At 37.9% G+C, this 21566-nt stretch overlaps 1 protein-coding gene across 1 annotated transcript; it reads right to left on the bottom strand.

Annotated features, from left to right (window-relative positions):
* Positions 1 to 1383: 1383 nt before the first annotated feature.
* On the bottom strand, positions 1384 to 20455 carry FGF5 (fibroblast growth factor 5). The gene is made up of 3 exons (XM_060093159.1): positions 20095 to 20455; positions 12256 to 12359; positions 1384 to 1731 (listed from the first exon to the last, which is right to left on the bottom strand). Exons 1-3 carry the CDS (start codon positions 20453 to 20455, stop codon positions 1384 to 1386), a joined length of 813 nt encoding a protein of 270 aa, XP_059949142.1.
* Positions 20456 to 21566: the final 1111 nt, after the last annotated feature.

The following is a 21566-nucleotide window of genomic DNA, read 5'->3' as shown; positions in this document are numbered from 1 at the left end:
TAAATTATATAAATTCTTTTAAGTTAAATTTTCTGTGATTTATGCTCAACATCCAGTATTTGGGTTGACAACTAAGTACCATTTTCAACTCATCAAATTCCCAAATTAAGTTTCCCATATCGCACAGCCAACTTTTTAAAAACATACATCAGAAATTTTCCTTATAAAAGGGCAGATCTATTCACTGGGATGGTTACCTTTAGGAAAGGAAACTCAAAGTATGTTTAACTGAGTAATAAGAATTTTTTTGACAGTGGGACTTGACATGAGTAACTATTACATGATTCATCTCCTTCGGTTCTCTGTGTTTTTCCACTAAGTGGGTTGCTCCCTGTGGATCTATACAGTGGAGATAGCAGAGGGTCATAAAAGAGGTATTTTAAGCACTCTGGTTTCATAGTGTATGCTTGATGGACAGAATAAAATGTATTCCTCCAGCTGTTAAAGAGTGAGGGCAGGGTAGATAAAAGGAGAAGTGAAGGCAAGGCAGAATTAGATATCAGTAAATGCTGCAAACTCAGTGTACTTGTACCTCTAATCCTTTTCCTTATCTCCAACTTTTAATTCCACCTAGAAAGTCCTTATATTTTCTCCTTACTTCCCACTCATTGTAGCCCAGCCACCAAAAAGGCAGGATTCCATATAATAGCATGAATTTATACACACACACACACACAAATACACACACACACACATACAAACCCAAGCTCAACATTTGGTGCTGTTGAAGATAATTTAAACATTTTAAGATGCAAGACTAACTTACATTATCTGAGGTATGGTAAAAAAAAAAAGTAATAATCACAATAAAAATTAAAAGTGCAATGAATAAGAAAAATGAAAAAGAAATCCACAAGTTATAAACAGTCTATAAACACATTTATAATTCATAAATTGCATTAAAATGGCTGTTTTATGTCTTAATTAAAAATAACAAGAGTAAGAAAATATGCTCGATGCAAGGTACTTTAAAAAAAAACAAACGTTAATAAAATATTTTTATCTGCATCAAAATAGTCTTTGGAAACGAAAAGTAAAAATGTATCGTATGCTTTTTCAGGTTGATCTGTAAAAGTCAGAAAAATACATAATCCCCACCATTTAACTTTCTGGAACCAGAGTCCCAGTATGCACCAAACATAAAGCAAAATGCTTTATGTCATACTGAACTAAAGCAGTGAGCTCCCTACATTGGTACAAAGAATTCCAGTTTAGTTCCTATCAGGAGACATTTTTGTTTCAGCCAAACTGAAACAAATGTCCTGACTTCACTACAGTGTAGTGTAACTGAAGCTGTGTCCAAAAAGTTGTCTTCAGAGTGCAAAGACACCTACAGAAACTCCTGAAGGGAAGACATGGTTTCTCACAAGGCCAAGATGAATATTATCCAAAGCGAAACTTGAGTCTGTATTTCACTGTGTTGGGACTTCTCCGAGGTGCGGAGAGGGGAACCTTTGGCTTGATGGGATTAGGTGGCTTTTTCTTTTCAGGAACAGTAACTGTGAAAGAAAGTTCTGGCTGCTCTGATTGCTTGAATCTTGGCAGAAAGTGGGTAGAGATGTGCTGAGGTTTAACACGGGGGCTGCAGCCCCGTTTAGCTTTCCCTCTCTTGTTCAGGGCCACGTACCACTCCTGCCCCGTGTTTTCAGTTCTGTGTATTGCTGAGGCATAGGTATTATAGCTATTTTCTTGAAATCGCTCCCTGAACTTGCAGTCATCTGTAAATTTGGCCTAGGGAATAAAAGAAGAAGAGGAAATTCAAATAGTGATAATATTTTCAGCATGTAATAAAATGAGGTCTTTTACTGTAAAGAAAAAACAAGAATTCCATTGACCCCTGCCCTCCTACTACATTCTCTTTTATAAAGACACATTTACTTCTTTTAGAGTTGCTTTAAAATTACTATTTTCGTTTCTATATTCCTACTTTATTCATCTTTGTAATGCTGATTTCTGTTTACTATGTACAATCGTGAAATAATATCAATGTATATAAAAATGATAACAGGAACTCATATATTTAAATTCTATTACTCTTTTTAATTACTTTGAAATTTTTAGTTAAAAATTTAACTTATAAGATTTCCCCCCTCTTAAGCCATCAAGAAAATAAATAGTACTATATTATTCAGAGAAATGGGGTCATATTATCCTTTGAAACAAGAACACATTTTTCAATCTTATCAGCATGCTTCATGGTGCTGAGAAAGGGGTAACATATGGCCCTATTAATATTGCATATGTTAGAGTTCTTTAGGAAAGAATGTATCTTCACACAGTGATACAGGAGAGTATATTTGATGGCAGGAAGAAAAAAATTACCTTTGGAGTCACTAACAATACTTCAGCCAGATCTCTCTCTCTCTCTCTCCACACACACACACACACACACACACACACACAACTCTGCCCTTGAAATGCTCACAGAACAGTGAACTAAGCAAAGAAGTAGACATCCATCACGATGCAGTTTGATAAATGGAATTATGACAGCGGTATGCAGAGGATACAATGATAGCATAGAGGAAGGGCATCTGAGAGGATGGAGGTAGCAGGGAAGAGGGCAGGAAGTCTTCCTAGAAAAGCTGACTTCTGAGCCGAGTCTTCAAGTCCAACAAGGTGTGAGCAAGGCAGGTGACGTGAGAAAGGATTTCAGGGGGCAGAACTGGTGTGTTCACAGGTCATCAGGACACCACTATAAGTAGTTCAGTGTGACTTCCACTTAGGACGCACAGAGAAAGGAAGAAGGGATGAAGATGAGAAAGCCGGCCACAACAAGCTCTGAAAAGGCTGAGTTTGCCGTATTGAGGAAATTGAACGACCACAGTATAGGGGAAGCAAGTTAGAATGTGTCAGACAGACATTCAATCAAATGCCAATCCTGCCAGTTGAGTTCTTAGCTCTAGGTTCTTTATCCACAATCCTTGCAACTGTAAGCCTATTGTGAGAATCAAAATATTTTTCTAAGGAAAGGATCTGGAGCTTTTATCAAATACAAGAGTCCATAGCCCCCAAAGAATTCAAATCCCTAACCTGGACTAGACTAACATGTTTCACAATTTCAGGGAGCACCATTTGTATAAATGTCCGGGGCTTAGAAATACCACAATATCTTGACCCCTATATATAAGAACACTACACACACACACACACACATACACACACACACACACAGATATGATTCTTTCTATATCAAACCAAGAGGTTCTATAATGGAATTAAAAGTCCTTTAATTCCCTTGCTTTTCTAATAATGCCAAACTTTCTTCTGCAATACAGATCCCAACACTGTAATCTAGAAGTCTGAACATTGCAAGGCAGTCTACACAGAACTACACAGAATTCCATGGCCACATGGAATTTTTGACTTGTGCAAGGTACTGACAATATCAGAAGACAACCAGTTTCAGAGTATTTCCAGCAGCACATTTATCTTATGTACGACAGTCTATCCAGGTTATTTACATTCGAGTGTAGTTCAATCAATAAAGCTCTTTATTTGGAGTCTATGAAGCTATATATAAGCACTTATCTACTAAGGATTCCCTGGACTGGGTCTCTAGCAGGCTGTAAGCTGCTATTTTATTAAGCCGCTATTTTAAAGAACAACTGCCAATGGCTTTCTCTCATCCCATCATAACCTACAAGCCCATAACCAGGACAAGGGTACTATGTTGCCATTCCTTTAGAAGAGCACACATTTATTGTTCCTTTTTTTTTAATTAAAAAGTCTTTCTTACAAGTCAAACATAGATTTGTCTGCTTAGCTCTTAAAGGGACTTCGATGCTCTCCCATTCAATTAGATAATCCCAAAGTTTTATTTTAAAATAAAAGCTATAACCATCTGGAATATTTTCTGCTACAGAAAAGACCAAGCATTTTAGAAAGGTGTGGGAGATTTCATTAAAAAGGGTAGCAGATATATTTACCCTGCCTCAGATTTTTTTCTTAAAATTTATTTGAATAACATTTTTAATGTATAATACATTATAGACCTTACTTCTACCCTTGTTTCACACACAAAAAATCATTTTCCTGAAATAAAGATAGCAGTGATTGCTTTATTCAATTTTGACCGTTAGATTTTTTTAAGTGTACTGCATAATTTAACCTTATTTTTTCCTTATGGTGTCAAAAAAAAAAAATAAAGAAGGAACATGTCTTTTTTAATTGATGTGGCCAACAGACACACATGCGTGTGCATGCACACATACACACATACACATGGTATATTAACCTATAGCAATTCCATCTTACTGTCTTTCATAGCGTGAAAACCTATCGACGCCACCCCCGAAAATTATTCCATCTGAACACTTTCTCCTTTCCCCCTCAAGGTTCATGTTCTAAGTTCTTTCTTAAGAGAAGACTTAAAGAGGATAGCTGTTCAGGCTCTAGATTTTTCAAGGGTCACCTAACTGTCACATGGGGTAGAGATGTTCAGAATTCTGAGGACCCACACTACTTGCTGGCCCTCAGCCATTCCAAACCCCACATTAAAACAGGAGGGAGGCAGTCAGACTGTTTTGGATTTCATAATTGACTTCTAATTTAATATTTTGTCTGAAAAATTCTTCCAGCTATGTTGGAACAAAACCATTTGAAACAAACATAGTGAGTTTTTCATCAGGAGATCTGGTTTCTTCTGGAGGGATGGACTGTTCCTGTCAGTATTCCCGGCCCTGTTCAGACAACACGGCGACGTTAAGCAGTTCATCTCTGTCCCTAATGTTATGCATGAAGCATCTTCACAACAGAGTCACCAAGCAGCAGAGCCATTTAAATATATTTGCCATTTACCATTACACAATTTTAGATAATAAACTTTCCAGGTTACTTTTAATTTTTGAAATCTCCTTTGAATTATAAAAAGTGCTTTAGCAATATATATACTTTTAAAACAGTAGAACTGGATTATTTCCCTAGAAAATGGGAAGTGGACATACAGACTTTATCTACAGTTCAGCTGTGAAGTAGAGAGGTCAATCTAATTTCAAATAAGCTATTGAAATCAGGACCCCCATAACCTCCACCCTACCACCATCAGCCACTACAAAAAACGTATTCATTAAAATGTTCATAAAGAGCCCCTATCTTTGTTTCAAACTCAGTTTTTTGTGGATTCATTCCACAGATATTTATCGAATGTATATCACATGCCAGACACTGTGCTGGTTGTCACTTTTACAATGAAAAACAATATAGCCATGGTCCTGCCCGTGTTCTTTGTTGACTTAAATTATCTATGTTTTTCTCTATAATTTCTCCTTGATCTTGCAAGTGTAAAAATAAGTTATAGTCAACAAGCCATAATTGCAAAACTAACAAGTTTAAATTGGCTGATTTCTATGTAATTTAAAGGAGTCTTAACTGAAAAAAAACAGATGAAAATTAAATTAAACTACTTCTGCTTGAATATGCAAATTTTTCAGAGGTGGGGCAATATAGTGCTATTAAATAAAACAAGAATTTTTGGCTTAGGAGGATACCTTACCTTGATTCTACTCATCTCCTCGCGTGATGAGGGCACACAGTGAATATTTAAAAGAAAGGTCAAATTCAGTTCAAAGAAAGTAAAACTTTGACTGTGATATTCCAGAAAAGACTAATTCTGCTTAATTAAAATCTGAAGGTCAATTAAACCAAACAGAGAATTCTTTCTGAAACAATATTTTTAAAAACTTTCTAAAACCTCTTAACATAGTTTTGTTCCTTAGTAAACATGCTCTATGATGATCGAGAATCTTGTAGCAAATGATTTGAAGCTATGCCTACAAGTCCCTATTCTCATTACGTGTGACGGAAGAAGTAAATATGCATTGTATGAAAGAGGTATATAAAGAGGATTGAATTTGGACTAACAGCAGTACCAACCCTGGAGTCTGCAGGCTATTTAATCATTTAATCGATTTTACTTCTTTATTTCACTTTGTTTTCTTTGATTTGCCTCTTTCTCTTGAAAAACTTTATAAAGTTAAGAAATAATTAAATATAAGTAACTAAAATGCTATTATAGACTATATAATATTTATTAAACAATTAAACTATTATTATAGACTGTAATGAAAACAATTAAAGACCAAATTGTGCTCTAGGCAAAGTTTTCTTGCTGCCTGCATCCCTACTCTTCTAGTTCCCCTGCCTCCTTTCAATGCATTTTTCTTCCCACCCCTAGTCCCACAAATGGGACTGCCCGGGTCAGGTCACCTAAGCCCAGGCTGTTTTGTACGGTTATGTAGGATGTGCCCAGCCCAAAAACACCCACCTCTGGTGGTGAGTGAAGGCTGAAAGCCGGACCCTGCTCCAACTGCTCCCAAGCAAAGAACCCCAGAACAGGGCAGCATGCACATACAGGAGCTGCCTCTTTCTCTTTACTTCACAAGCCTCATATGGGTCAGTTGATGTATGACCATCTCCAGAGCATGGTCATACTTCCTGCTTGGCACTAGGTATCTGGTCATTCTGTGTTTCAGTTCTTCATGCAACCAAGGGAATATACAAGTTGGATTTAAATCAACCTGAGGTAAAGTAGTGAAGAATGTTAGCCACATGATTTATCCTCCTCTGAACCTCTTGAATTTGACTTCAAATTACTCAGGGAGCCAGCTCAAAATGCAGATTCCCCAGAACTTATCTCCAGAGATTGTTTTAGTAAGTCTGAGCTGAGACCCTGGAATCACATCATTAACCAGCATCCTGTGTGATCTTGATGCAGGTGAGGTGAGAACCACACTTGTAGAAGCATGGTATAAGATAGTTTACTGTCTGATGCTCTTAATAGCTCAAAAAAGCTGGGCTATTGAGGGTTACCATGTGCCAGGTGTTTTACATATATTATTTCATTCTTGGTATAATTCCATGACTATTAGGATGCTATTACCTGATTTTCCAGACAGAAGAGTAAAGAAAAGTATTCGTCTAAAGCCCCACATTTATCACATGCCAGTGTAGGTCTGTGACTTAAATCTCATCTACTGATTCCTAGATTCAAGCTCTTTCTGTAACACTGTACAAACCCAAGGCATCTCCTAGGTTTCTATATAGTCCTACCTGCCCTGAAGTTGCTCCATATTAAAATACTGATGAAAAACAAGTGCCATTCCTCCAACCATCTAAGATGTAGAACACCATCTCTCACTTTAGGCTGAAATGGGTCTATGAAATTACAAGTCGATTCATCACAGGAAGATTTCCTCAATAAAATAAGCCCTCTAACCAGATTTACATAGTGTGAAATTAAGAGAAATCTGACATTTATGTGAAGGCAGAACACTGAACCAATTTTTTAGCCTGAATGACTAGCTATTCAATTTTACTATGTAAATTGAAAGCTCTTAGAGGGCAAGGCGAGTTTCTATCAATGCCTTTATATAGCTCAGGATCTTGACTGCAAGATTGGAGTGCTTAATCACTTATTTTTTTAATGATGATGATAACCATTACTCAAGCCTCCGTTTCCCCTTTCAACAAACATGCCCATCTTTAGGGGTTGCGGACTCCTCCTCACTCTGCCCCCAGCTCAGGAAGTCTAGTCCAGACTCTCATCCCGGGCAAGCCAGATGGCACCCTCTGAAACCAGGAAGGGAGGCTGTTCTAGTCCTTGCTTAGGGCTGATCAAGCACACATTCCATGCCTATTTCGTAAATTCTGCAATTAGCTTTCCTTCCAAACATCATTCCCTAAAACCCTGAGAAACAAAAATAATTCTACCACGTGCTTCTTTCTGTATCTTTAAAATGAGCTAAAATGTTTTTCCCCAACAGGCAATAAGTGAACATGCATACTTAATGAAAAGACTGAAGAATTCATGATAACCACTTTTTTTCAAGATTTAGATTTTTTAAGGGGAAAACCACAATTCACAAGAAGGATCTTAAAAAATTATGAGATTATGACCATTGGAAATCCTTGCCTCTTTAAGATCTTGAAACTGGGAATTTCGCTTTCAAATTAGGTTCCTTGGAAAAAGGAAAACCCAGGAGAAAAGGGGCTACTGTATGCAAGACGAGTTTGGACCTAAAGAAAAAAGAGGCCAATAATAAATGGGATTTGCGGCTGGTCTAAATATCTGAGGGGGTCACAGCTGCCTGACCCCAAAATCAGAAAGTATTCTGAGAGGAGATAGAGGATCATCAAACAGCTGCCTGAGAGCAAATTCAGGAAGATCTGTTCTAACATTAAATGCTGAATACTTTCCAGGAAATATTCTAAGTGTTTTATATGTATTATCTCATTTAAGATCCTCAAATATCACCATGTATTTTTACTATAATTTTCTTCCATTTATAGCTGATAAAACCAAGGAAGAGAAAGATTAAGTAAAATGACACAGTGTGTCTTAACTAGAATGACACAATGGAACTGTGCTCTTCACCACCACACTCAAGACCTTCTACTCTTACATCTGGACCCACCCTCAGATAAATCCAGAAAGGCTGCCTATGCAACTTTGGATAAAGACAATAAACCTGAGGAGAGAGCAAGAACAGAGTGAGGAGGAGCACGAACAGACAGGCAGGCAGAGATAGAGACCAAAAGAGAAGGGTGCTCAGCCCCACAAAGCACCTCAGTCTGGGAATAAGTTGAGAAAGAGGATACAGCCCACAGTGAAGTCTCTGACTAACCCTCATGGCTCTTGGGGAAGCAATTACTTGCTCTTACTCTCAGTGATTCCCAAGGCATCTTGAGAAGAAGACCAGACACCTTCATCCTGGTAAAGGATGCTGAAAAAAACCTGCACACTAGGAATTTAAACGCATTGTCTACTTAGGGTTAATCAGTCAAGGTCTTAAGGAGAGCTGCATGGAGATTACTATGAGTATGTAGGTTGACTGAGTGCATGAGCAGAGCACACCGAGATGGCGAAGTTCAATGAAAACTTCTCTTACCAAATTAACAAACTTAGCACACAAAGGAAATCAGCGTATATGTTGCCTAAGTTTAAACTTTCTGGCCTGATAATAGTGTTTACCATCTTCCTGTCCACTGACAATGAAGCATTTTCTAAATGAAGAGTTTCTGTGAACAAAACAGATCTCTTTTCTGTTCTGAAAGTACATCCTAAAAGGGGTTCCCTATGCAACTCATCTTCACACTGAATAACCAACATTTATAAAACTGTGTGACAAGTTTTGTGGTGCACACATCCCTTCCTTTCTAGACTTTAAAATCAAGTAGGAGACACAGAAGTAGATGGGGAAAAAAAAATCCTCCGAAAGGGTTTAGAATGATAGAGAGAGAGAAGCAACCAAAAATATTCTAAGTAAATAGTTCCAAACGAAAGAAAATACGTTCTTTCAAGCTAACTTTTCCCTACCAAGTATTGTAGCATTTAAAAGGAGAGAGAATTTTTGAATTATGTAATTCTGGTTCAATCAATTGTTAACTGTGATAACTTAGGAAAATATTTAACATCTCTGAGACTACTTCCTCACCTAACTATGTAATGAGATAATGTGAATGAAAGAGATTTTAAAGAAATATGCAAATCTTTTACCTCTGACAAGTAGCTAATTTTTAATAGTCTGATTGTTACTATAAAAATGAAGTTGAAAATCTCCTATTATCCATGAGTATTTCTCAATACGCTATAGGTTTACTTTCCCCAGAATTATATGAATACTTTAGATTTATAGTTCACATTTACTTTGTAAATAAAACCCTAAAGTTACTCTTTATTTATTTAAATGTTTTTCCAGTTTTATTGAGATATAATTGACATATGACATTGTGTAAGTTTAAGATGCACAACGTGGTTTTATATACATATATTTTTGAAATGATTATAAAGGTACTCTTTAAATGCCTCTGTACAATTATTAATTTAAAGCAACTCACTAATCCTAAGCAACATTTGATCCTTAAAGTATAAGGGGCTTTAGCCTTTTAGTGGTGATGAAGTTTTGTAAAAACCAAAACTAAATCAAATAATTATATTTAAAGCTAGCTATAAGAATATTTTTTTAACATGTTTAGCTAGAAACTGAAAAGAGGAAAGAAACCATCTGGCATAAAACTAATAATGGTTAGAATTGATACTATTTCTAAATTCAACTTCCTTAAAAATAAATCACTTTATAATTTAATTAGGTTTCCACCTAGAGAAAAAGTGCTGATAAATGCTAAGAGAAAGTGGGCTTGGACAAATGGTTTAGAAAGAATCCACATAATCGTAGGGCTTAATTTTTTATCTATAATTCAGCTCAAAGTCATCAGAATGACTTTTATATCAAAGGGCTTCAGTGAGTGACAAGAGCAAGGCTTGCTTTGTACTGTTTAAAAGTCATTATTCCATGAAATAACTTTAGCCTGCCAAGATGAGAAAGAATAACAGATGCTGTTTTTGCATTATCTGCATTATTTCGGCCAGCCATCCTTAGACATTTGGGTCAAGTTTCTGGAAATTTGTTACTTGCATTTGACAGAGGAATCATGTAACCTAACCTTTCAGTTTGACCTTTCTAATTGGCATCCATTTGTAGTACTTCGCTTTCTGTTGCAATTATCCTTAAGCTTCCCCAAGGTAGTCTATTTTTTTGCATGTACTAAAGCATGAATCAGAATATTAAAAAAATTAAGATTTTCACCCAAAACAAGCAAACCAATAAAAGAGAATTTCTTTTTAGGCATTGCATATTATTATGGTGCTTAGATTTTGAAGGTGTTTCAATCTTTTACCACCATAAAGTAGATCAAGGAAAAGTTATTCAGTGTAGATGCATTTGATCATTGTTTTTTATTTTGTATGTGGATTTTTAAAAATGAAATATTTTTTAAAAATAAAATGGCATGTCCTACTTTTCCACAGCAATGAAGAACTTTTCCCCTTAAGATATGTAATAAATCAAAGAGCAATTATTTTATGAACACTGTATTGTGGTTTACCAGCTCAGAAGATGAAATAAGTAAATCTGGTTATAATTCTTGTAATGGATGATCAGAGAGGTTACCAAAGATTTCCCATCTATCTTAATAAACTGAGATTTTAGTAGTTTATTATATTTAGACTATATTTAAATTATCATTCAATAATAGGTAATATTTATTGAGTACTTACAAGGTATTTAATATTGTTCTAACAAGCTTTATACATATTATCTCATTTAATACTCAAATAACTGTAGAAATAGCTTGAATTCTACTGTCTCCTCCAAGAGATATTAAAAAACCACCTTTAGATGCTAGAGAAAGGAAAATTGAAAGTCTTAAACATTAAACCAAGTGAAATTCTCATTCAATTTTTTAAAGGGCTGTAAAGAAGAAATCATAATTAGCAAGTTCCAATTGATTGCACTCAATTAAAACTTACTATATACTTTGAAAACTGGAAAGGTGATATTTCTCCAATTTGTTTAATAAGAATTAAAGTGAATAAGGATTAAAGGAGTAGCTTTAAAGAAGAATTGCTTTTTAAAATGATTTAATATGACAAAACTCAGTACACTACAGAAAAAGCATAAATCACTTTTAAGGGCTGTGCATACTACTAATACTAATAAACAGAATCTGTGAGCGGGAAAACTAAGCTAAATATATTTTATTATCTTTAAAACATTTTAATGCTTCCCAAGTAATAAGCATTTTCAAAAGCATAGAAATCTATAATTTGTAAATTGATTATAAACTGTGTTAAGTGGGCTGAAGAAATTTTTAAGAGTGTAAAATTAGACTTCATAGTTTTAATAAGTGCTTTTGATGCAACAAAAAAAAAGATGAAAATTTCTCAAATGAGTCAAATTAAATTTCTCTATTAAAGGTCAAAGTCTTCTCACTATTGCTTTCTTCCCTCCATACTTATTAATATGAATATACGTTATATTACTTAGACTCCATTTTTGACATCATGAGTAGCTTTTAAAATTAAGAACATGATTTACTGAGCACACACACACACAATCATCATAAACATGTAAATTAAAAATATAGTATTTCCATAACATTTCTCCTCGCTTGGACCACTTTTAAGAAATAAATAATGGCAATCACTTAGAGAATGCTGTTTTCAAATACACTTACCCTTAAAACTTTTTGTGGATTCTATATTATCTTCTCAAGTAAATAAAATATTTAAATGATTACTTACAAAAACATACAATTCTCTTGGTTTAATGTACATATAATTTTACAAAAACAAAAAAAACATTACGTTCTCAGGGCAAATTGTCCTATCTATCAATTTGGAAAATCACTTCGTTCCATTTTACAAATGTAAAATCTCTATAACACCTTTAACAAATATAAAGTGGTTCTACTTACACTTGCATGGAGTTTTCCTTTTTTTGACATCGCTAAAAATTTGTTGCTGAAAACTCCTCGTATTCCTACAATCCCCTGAGACACAGCAAATATTTCCAAAATACCTAGGATGACAGAAATCCCAAAATAAAACACAGACTCTTCTATATACCATTGTGAATAATTAAATTTCTACGTAGATTGTCTCCATTCTTTATCACTGTGATTTTTTAAGTATTTAACATCTTTATTTTTGTGGCATTTATTATGTAAAAGAAATAAAAAGGTCTAGCACTCAAGTATTCATTTAAAATGATAAATTTCAAGGTTCAAAAATGTGTGTTTCATTAGTAATTCTTCTTCTTCTTACAAATGATGTCACTTTTAGTAGTCAATGTTTGACAGTAGAATCTTTTCAAGTTCTAAAGGAATGGCAAAGACTTTTTGAAATGTTTTACAAAACAGTTCTCATACATTGTTTTTCTGTCAGAGATAATACAGTACTTTTACTATTAAAGCACAGAAGATGGTACTCAAGATTAGTATAAATCATTGGAAGCCTTGAAAATAATACTTATTTACATAAAAGAAATCTCTCTTCTCAAATGATCATAATACAAATTGCTAAATCAATATATATCACACTATCATTTAGTGAGTTGCTCATTTAAAGATTATACATAAGATACTGAAAGCAATATAAATAATCTGAGACTATTGGCTCAGTGAAGTGTTTGATGGATTATGGTTTGAGACATCTTGCATTTTGAGTGACTTTTCTGGAAAAAATTTAATGAGGTATTTATTACGTTATTATTTATATTTGGCATTTAGTAGTCAGAATTATCAAGTCGATGTCCCTCTGTCTCCTTTAATAATTTGAAAGTCCACATCCACTGGGTGAAGAGAGTCAAACACCACAGTTTAGAGTATTTTAAGAAGATGAAACTCATAGTTTGTATATAATTGGGATTCCTGCCTGTTTACCATAAACTTGTATGTAATGTTATATGAACAGAAGAAAAGCATAGAGCTTTTTGTTAATTGCCTACAACAAAATGAAAAAATAAAGGTCAAAATAATATGGTTCACTAAAGCTAAAAAAGGACTTGACCTGGAAGAAAAGAAGGAAGCAAGCAAGGATGGGAGGGAGGAGGGAAAAAACATCTCAACATTTCAATCTGTAATATTTTGAGTACATATCAATAGGACTATGACGAATAGAGAAATCCACCAGATTTCCTTAAAATAGCAGTCTCCCCCTGCAGTATTTGAAGTACATATAAAATTATTCAACTTACCAAATGCAGTGTATTGTGGATAAACATATATATATAATACATGTAAGCACATATATGAATATCGTTATAGATCACTTATGTTGAACAATGCGACCTAATACCTATAATTGTAGCAAATACTGCCACTTATTTATTCAACCTGATTTCTTAAAAATACTTGATCAGAAAGTTCATGAAGGAACTATTGATCTTGTGATAAGCATTCTTAGCCTAGCGTAAATAAAACACATCTCAAGAAAAGTGCAGCTACCATTTTATTAGTGGATATTTCTTTAAAACAAACCAAAAAAATCTAAAAACTGTTGGAAAGGAACTACTTCTGCTTCTAGGAAGAAACTCCTAAAAAAAAAAAAAAAACTGTCTCAAAAAATTCTTTCCTTCAAAATGTTTTCAAAATGCTATTTACAATAGATTTTGCTATGCAAATTATTTGACTGTGATGCATACCCAAAAAAGGTTTAAAAGAATTATCATTTTATCAAATAGAAACAAAGCACACAGAATCCTTTGTAAAGATAAATTTACTATACAATGTAGTGCTGTAATAATATTATTAATAAAACATGAATAGAACATCTGATACAAAGTTATATTTCTATCAAAATTACAGAATGATATTGAAAAACGCATTAATGATTTTGGATATTTCAGAGATGGGGGATGTGATTGTGAATGCTGTGTAAATGTCTGTTAAAAAATGAGACAGGGAGAACATGAGAAATCATCTATGTGTTAAATGACAGCCACAAAAGAGACAATGTGGAGTTGGTAGAAAAGGCGACTTGACCATATGTTTCCCCCAATTTACTCCTGGTTCTGCATTGTTAAAAGTTTTTTATACCATTGTCTGGAAAATTACCTGGTTTTGTAAATGCAAATCTATTGTGTATTAGTGGGGAAAAAATACATGGTAAAATAAAAGATAAAATTCTCATTAAGCATATATGTTTGAAGGCTATCATTTAAGAGGTCAAGACAAAAGGACTCTGTAAATACTTATTTAATGGGAGCACTGCTTTGCTTATGTAAACTAATGGTTTCTGACAACATATTCTATTTTTAAGAAAGACCCATTTTGACTCAACTTGTTTCCCAACACTGTACATTCTGCATGTATATGTTATATAAATTTGCATTGTAATAAATTTTAAATATGAGGAAGATGAAATAATATATGTGAAAGTGTTATTTTATCACATACTATATGGTTTCTTTTCTTGTAAGTTCCAGTATAAAAAATGATATGCCTGAGAATGAAAAGATTTTATAATATTATGAAAACTATATTTAATTGAAAGCTTAAAAACATACTTTTACATATATCATTCTATTTAAAATTATGAAGAATGCAGGAAAGAGAAAAGATGAGATTAGATGAAATAATTGTATTTTTCAAATAAGCAACTTTGGTATGATGTTCTAAATAATGTAATTATGGTGTAATATTAGGAACCTTGATAAGATCATAGTTTCCAAAGTAATTTCAAAAGCAATTTCATGATGTCTTTTTTTCCTAGAATATAGGAGCAGATTCTACAAGCTCCACAATTCAACATCCTGCTCCCGCACCCCGAAAAGATCACAGGCCTATTGATTTTTCATGCCAAATCTCAGTAACTCATTCAAGTATTTTAAACCCATGTGCATTAAATCACACGTATATAAATTCCAGAAAACATTTCTCTAAAACTGATTTTTTTTTCAATTTCAGTAATTTCCTCTTAGGAGTCAGTAATAATAAATTTGATGGGAATTTACAATTCACGTGGAAGCCCAGATGGTATCCCTAAGCAAAATTGTGGAAGGCCAAGTGTGTCTCACAGATCATAGATAGTCAATGAATGTTTGCTAAATTGGATTGTTTCTTTGACCTTCTCACTACCTCTCTTCCTTTTCAGGACACCCCATGTGTATGCATGTATGGACACATGTCTTAGTACTCTCCTGCTCTTTTGGCCCTCTACTGCTGGGGGAGTGGGGCAGGGAGAGAGTTAAAGTGCAAGTGACAATGTGTTATCTTTCCTAGGGTGTTCACATGATCAAAAGAAAAAAGCAGTGCTTAACTGAAGGAGTTATTCTCTCTTGGTGGAATTTTGCGATTGACATCTAGGTTGAAGGATGCAAGAACTCAGTGTCTCTCAGATTATACACTGTTTAATCCACTTACTTACAAGCATAAATATGCGTTACAAAGTAAAATTATTCCAGATATAGATTTTCTTACTTAGTCCCCTCTAGAATTTTTAATACATTAGGACACTATCAATGATTGTTGATACAATTATGTAGACTTCTCCTTTTTCTCTCTTTTCTCAGTGAATGACAAAGATATACAGATATTCCATGTATTCAGAAGCTTTCAACAGCCCATCTGAAAAATCCTCAAAGAAAAATCATTTTTTTTTAGATGTTGGGGGTAGGAGTTTATTAATTAATTAATTAATGTTTGCTGTGTTGGGTCTTCATTCCTATGCGAGGTCTTTCTATAATTGTGGCAAGCAGGGGCCACTCTTCATCATGGTGCACGGGCCTCTCACTATTGCGGCCTCTCCTGTTGCAGAGCACAAGCTCCAGACGTGCAGGCTCAGTAGTTGTGGCTCATGGGCCTAGTTGCTCTGCGGCATGTGGGATCCTCCCAGACCAGGGCTCGAACCCATGTCCCCTGCATTAGCAGGCAGATTCGCAACCACTGCACCACCAGGGAAGCCCCAAGAAAAATCATTTAAAACGGAAGTTTCTCTATTTGTGCTCACATAGCAACAAATATGCCATGTCTTTATCAAATCTGAGCCTTGAAATATCCAGTTTAGTAGTCTTCATTGATTAAGTTAGCAACATAGAAATTTCCTACTTAAGTTTTTCCGTACAGAAGATAGAGATTCTGGTTTATTTAGGCTTTGGGGACTATATAAAGGTTGACTCTACATTAACATCAAAATTGATAGTGAATTCAGATTTTTAAAAGTTAGTAAAACTGAGGGTTTGGTTTAGACAAAAATGCATAATTGGAATTTCTATATTTTATGTGAACAATTTGGCTTTGTGTAGCTATAACCTTAAGCTTTTGCTCCCTAAATTGACAATTACTTGATTGCCTATTCTTCAATGGCCCAAGATAAGCCAACAGAAGCATTGTTTTGGAACTAAACTTAAAAGCATAGAAATTAAAACAAAGTCTTTGTTTCTATTCAGTAGTGGGATTTTATCATCTATCTTGTCTTGCCCATCTTTCTTCACCCTTCCCTAGTATTTCCTTATAATAAGAGTTTATGTACAATGAGCTCGACTCTTTTACCTGTCTTCAAAACCTGGGATAACTACTGTATAAGAGAAGCTAGGAATATATTAAGTGGTATTCCTTAACTAAACAAATTATGCTTCAAATCTATGGCCAGTGTACTTCTGATAGCCAAACTAGAAAATATTCACAGTTTGCAAAATTTTTAAGGTTAAAAGATAGTTGTGAAACATATTCCAACATATATTTATTTCTCCTAACAAACATTACAGAAAATTATTGAGTTTAAAAGAACCTGTTAGAATGTTTGGCATGGCAAAGTTTTGACTCTTTACAGAAGTAGCAAGCTGTGACAAAATAGTGTAAGTTTTCTATCACTGCTAACTCACAGACCATAGAATTAGATGATGAGGTAAAACTCTGATGTATTCTCCATGATCCTCATGGTCCAAGCTCTCTCAGTTTCTCTTGAGAGACTTGGACAAATGGTTCCTCATCTACTCTAACCAACATTCCATAAGCAACTCCTGAGTTTACATTATGTATCAGGAAACCATCAAGTGCTATCTACAAAGAGGTATAGGACCAACTGCAATTAGCAGGTTCTGTTTTTCTTTCACAGCTACTTAAAGACACAGATTCATTTTAAACTTCCAAATGACTTGCTATCCTTTTAAACATGACGTATTTCATAAATTCTTCATGGATCTATGGTAGCGAAATCTTATGATATATTATTGGACATTCCAGACATCACAAAGCTGAAAATCACCATGATTTAAACACTTAAATTATACTTTCCTCTGTGAGAAAAACCTATGGAAGGCAAAGGAAAAAAAAAATCCCAACTAACCCAAAAGTAACCAAAATAATAAGCTTGGTGAGCTAGGTATCCTATGTTGGGTACATGAATAAATGGATGAATGAATAAGTGAATGATTGCAAGCCAAGTGAAAGGCACAGACTAAACTCTGAAAGGCTGTTATAAACTGAAATGAATTAGGAAAGTGTTCATTAAATTAAGAAAGTTTTATTTAGGCACTTCAGTTTTGTTTAAGAAACAAAGCAGTGTTTTGTGTCTGTTCTTTGTTAGATACCTTTCAAAGTGGATTTTAAAATAAAATGTACCTTGGACATAAATACTGGCCAATGTCTTCTTTAGCTGAATGTGTTCTTTGTTGATCTGTTCTCCTTTTCCTTTCTATTCTTTTCTACAATTTCCCCTCCACAAGGCCTAAGCTGCAAAAATCTTTGTCTCTTATGGTTTCTTCCAAGAGAAGAGGGTGAATATCTTGGGAATAAGTCTGGTTTTCAGAGATCCCTAGCACACCGAAACCCACCTCCCACACATTCTTTTACCCCCCTGGGGTCCAATCTGCCCTCCTTGCAGGCTAACTTTGGATGTTCCCTTGGGAACACAGAAGTTATCCTCTGTTGAGACTGATTTTTTTGGATAAACCGCAAGAACAGAATAGAAACAGTGTTCATGTAAGTGAAAAGGGAAAATATTACTAGAAGTGGGGAATGAGCTCTGATGGCTGGTGGAGGAAAAGAGTTTGGTGGGACAAATGGAAATACTGAACTAGACACAACTCTTGCTTACCCTAAAATCTCAGGAAATTCCCCTTCGCCCTAACTGACCTTGCCTTTTATCACCGAAGATGGTCAGTTGCTTAGTGAATGTAATGAACCTTAAAACATAAAAGCGGACACCTCTAAGGAGCGTGTGGGAGGGCCTGGGACTCTCTGGGGCAGACAGGGAAGGCCCCCTCTCGGGTTTGGTGCTCCAGGACACCTCGCCACGTGCAACACAGACAGCTGGAGCGGCAGAGCCCGAAAGACCAGTCAGGGGCAGGAGGCTGGCGTGGACCCACTCCTCTTCCGGCGCGAACAGCCAGCTCTTCCATTTCCAGCCTCCTGAATCCCCCGGAGGAAGCTTGCTGGCCGGCCATCCCACAGACGTGCACACCTCCAACCCTTGTCGGGGGCGGGTGCCAGATGCCAGCCCCGCTTTGGAGCCCGCGCTCCTCCGGAGCTTGGGTAAGAAGAAACCCGTGGGGTCGTTGGTTTGAGACGGAGAAAGTTAAGTACACCTGGGAGCCACCAGGCTGACACTCCGGAGCCGGGTGACCATGTGCGCATCGCTATCTCCTGGCCATGTTTCCGCTCTCCCTGAGTCCCTCTGAGGCACGGGCTGTGCTTCTGTCTGTTGGACTAACCCCGGCTGGAAGACCATCTGGCCTTATGGAGGAAAAGGCCCGCAGAGATCTCCCCAGTCCCGCATACAACCGCAAATCATCTCTCCCCTCTGCTGCCTAGGGGGACAGTGAGAGGAATCAGAGGAATGGCAGTGACGGTCTGAAAACTCAGACGGGGTGGAAGGGAGGAGAAGATGAGAAAGGAGGGACTGAGAGAGCTAAACTCAGAAAGAAAATGTAAAACTTGGCTTAAAAATAAAAAAACCTACAAAATTTTCACCTGTACCGAACTGAACCGCCTCTGAATTTCTTCTAAAATAAAGAACTCTCCCCTACTTGTCCTTGGGGACCAAAGGCGGGCCACTCTTCCTCACAAGGTCTGGTCATGGTTTCAAGACACTAAAAGGTGCTAAACCCAACTCCGCAATTAATAATTCTAATGTCCATCACGTCTCCCTCTCTAAACGTGTCCAGTTTTCTAGATCATTGTCTTCTTCCAAACAGGGAATGTCTGGTCGTCCGTATAATATACATATATATTCTATATGTATACAATGTGTAAATATGTACGTATCTACAATGACATATCCGTATACACATATGTATATATACATTATATATAATATTAATTTGGGGGTATGGTAGCCATTGTGAGGGGCAGTATGTGAGATTTGATTATTCTAAATAAAACTGTTCAGTTATGGGCAGGGAAAAGGGGTGCGCTTTGATGCCCAGTGAAAAATGCGAGTCTGGTAAACAGAAGCAGAAGGTAAACAGGAGCTAAACGAGGAGAAAGGAGATTTTTGTTTTTTCTCCAGGCACTGGCTGGAGCTCCTCTTTGGGACCAGGGCAAACTGGAAACAAGGTGCCTGTCTGCACCAGCCTCCGAGTAGCCTACACCCAGGTAATCGCCATTCCTCGTACCCACGAGAGGGGAAAGTGTGTGCCCGCCACGTAGACGCATCTCCACCCAACCCGCCCGGCTGTTTGGAGGGCCGGTTGGATCCCAGTGGCCGGGGCTCCGGAAGGTGGGCTTGCAGACCAGGGAATCACCAGCTGTCCCCCTCCCCGAGACTCCCGCCGCCCGCTTAGGACAGGTTTTGTAGGAGAGCAGGCAACTTACTTAACATATTGGCTTCGTGGGAGCCATTGACTTTGCCATCCGGGTAGATCTGCAGATGGAAACCGATGCCCACTCTGCAGTAGAGGCTGCCGGTCCGGCGCCCCGAGGGGCTCCACTGGAAACTGCTCTGCTCCAAGCCATTTCCTTGACTGCCCAGAGAAGCCCCGGGGGAGGAGGAGGCAGAAGAAGAAGAGGAAGACTTCGTGCTACTGCTTCTCCGGCTGCTGCTGGCTCCTCCGGGGTTCCTACCGGTGGAAGCCGGTCCGGGTTGCCCTTTGGGTGCGAGGCGCTCCTCCCCTTGAGCCCAGGCGCTGAGGATCAGGTGACTGAAGAAGAGCAGGAGGAGGAAGGACAAGCTCATTCTTCCAGCCGCGGGGGTCCTAAGTGCATTTTGCAGGGCTGGTTCTGGGCTCTGTAGCCCGCGCGCGGCTGTGTGCCTCTGGCGCTGCCCCCCTCGCCGCACCGGGTGGACATAGCCTCGGGGAAGAGAGAGGGAGAGGGGGAGAGAGAGAGAGGCCACCCGAACGGATCTCGGCGCTGGCACTGGGATATTTATAACGCCAGTGATCTCACTGCTCGGTGCACGCCTGCGAGGCTTCCCCTCACCCGCCGCTTTGTGTACTCTCCGGCCGGTGCGGGGAGGGAGCCTCGCCGTCCCGGGGGCGGGGGTGTGGAGGAGGGAGGAGACGGGAGAGGGTGAGTGGGAGGAGAAGCCAGGCGGAGAGAAGCTGCGCCCCGACGCTGGGCGCGCGCACACCGAGGCCACGCACCCCAGCACTTCTCACGCGCCACACGGCCACCCTCCACTCGAGCCAACGCTGCGCGGAACTCAGCTCCCCGCAAGCACTGGAGTCCTCCTGGGGCAGCCACGGGAATGGGAGGGTGAAACGTGGGAGTGAGCTCTCGTCTCTCGCACCTCTGCCGCAGGCTTCCGTCCCAGCAATGCGCTCTCGCCTACCCAGGACACAGTTTCCAGGTTCCCTTCCCTTTGCCCAGCAGACCCAACTGTTACAACCCCTACCCCGGGGATCTCTCGGGAACTGCGTCCCGCCGAGGGATCCCACAGCTGCTAGTGTTCGCAGCGCAACTTGGAAGGCTTTGGTGTGGCGCGGTGGGGAGAAGGCTTTTGTTGTTGCTACTGATTTACTAAAGAGCTAATGAATGGATTTACTCAGCGTTCAGAGAGCCGCCCTAAGCCTTTACGCCAGGGCTCGAGCTGTTTTCCTGTTGGGAAACTCTTGGTCGCGCGCTAAACATAATGCCACCGAATTTGTTCTTCCTTCTGGGAAGCTCTAGGTCTGCGCCCGGGAGGGTGAGCGCACACGCACACCGTGCTCGGAGCCGGGCAAGAGGGGTAGGGTCTGGGCACCAGCACATGTGACTAACTGTCCAGTTGTCCTCTCTCACCCCAGGATCCCCGTGGCAGGAAGGATTATCTAACGGCTCGCTTCAGCTTACTCAGAGCTGCCATT

The sequence above is a fragment of the Mesoplodon densirostris genome, chromosome 1 (assembly GCF_025265405.1).
Source record: "Mesoplodon densirostris isolate mMesDen1 chromosome 1, mMesDen1 primary haplotype, whole genome shotgun sequence".
NCBI classification, from domain to species: domain Eukaryota; kingdom Metazoa; phylum Chordata; class Mammalia; order Artiodactyla; family Ziphiidae; genus Mesoplodon; species Mesoplodon densirostris.
This window is presented reverse-complemented; position numbering and strand designations above follow the sequence as displayed.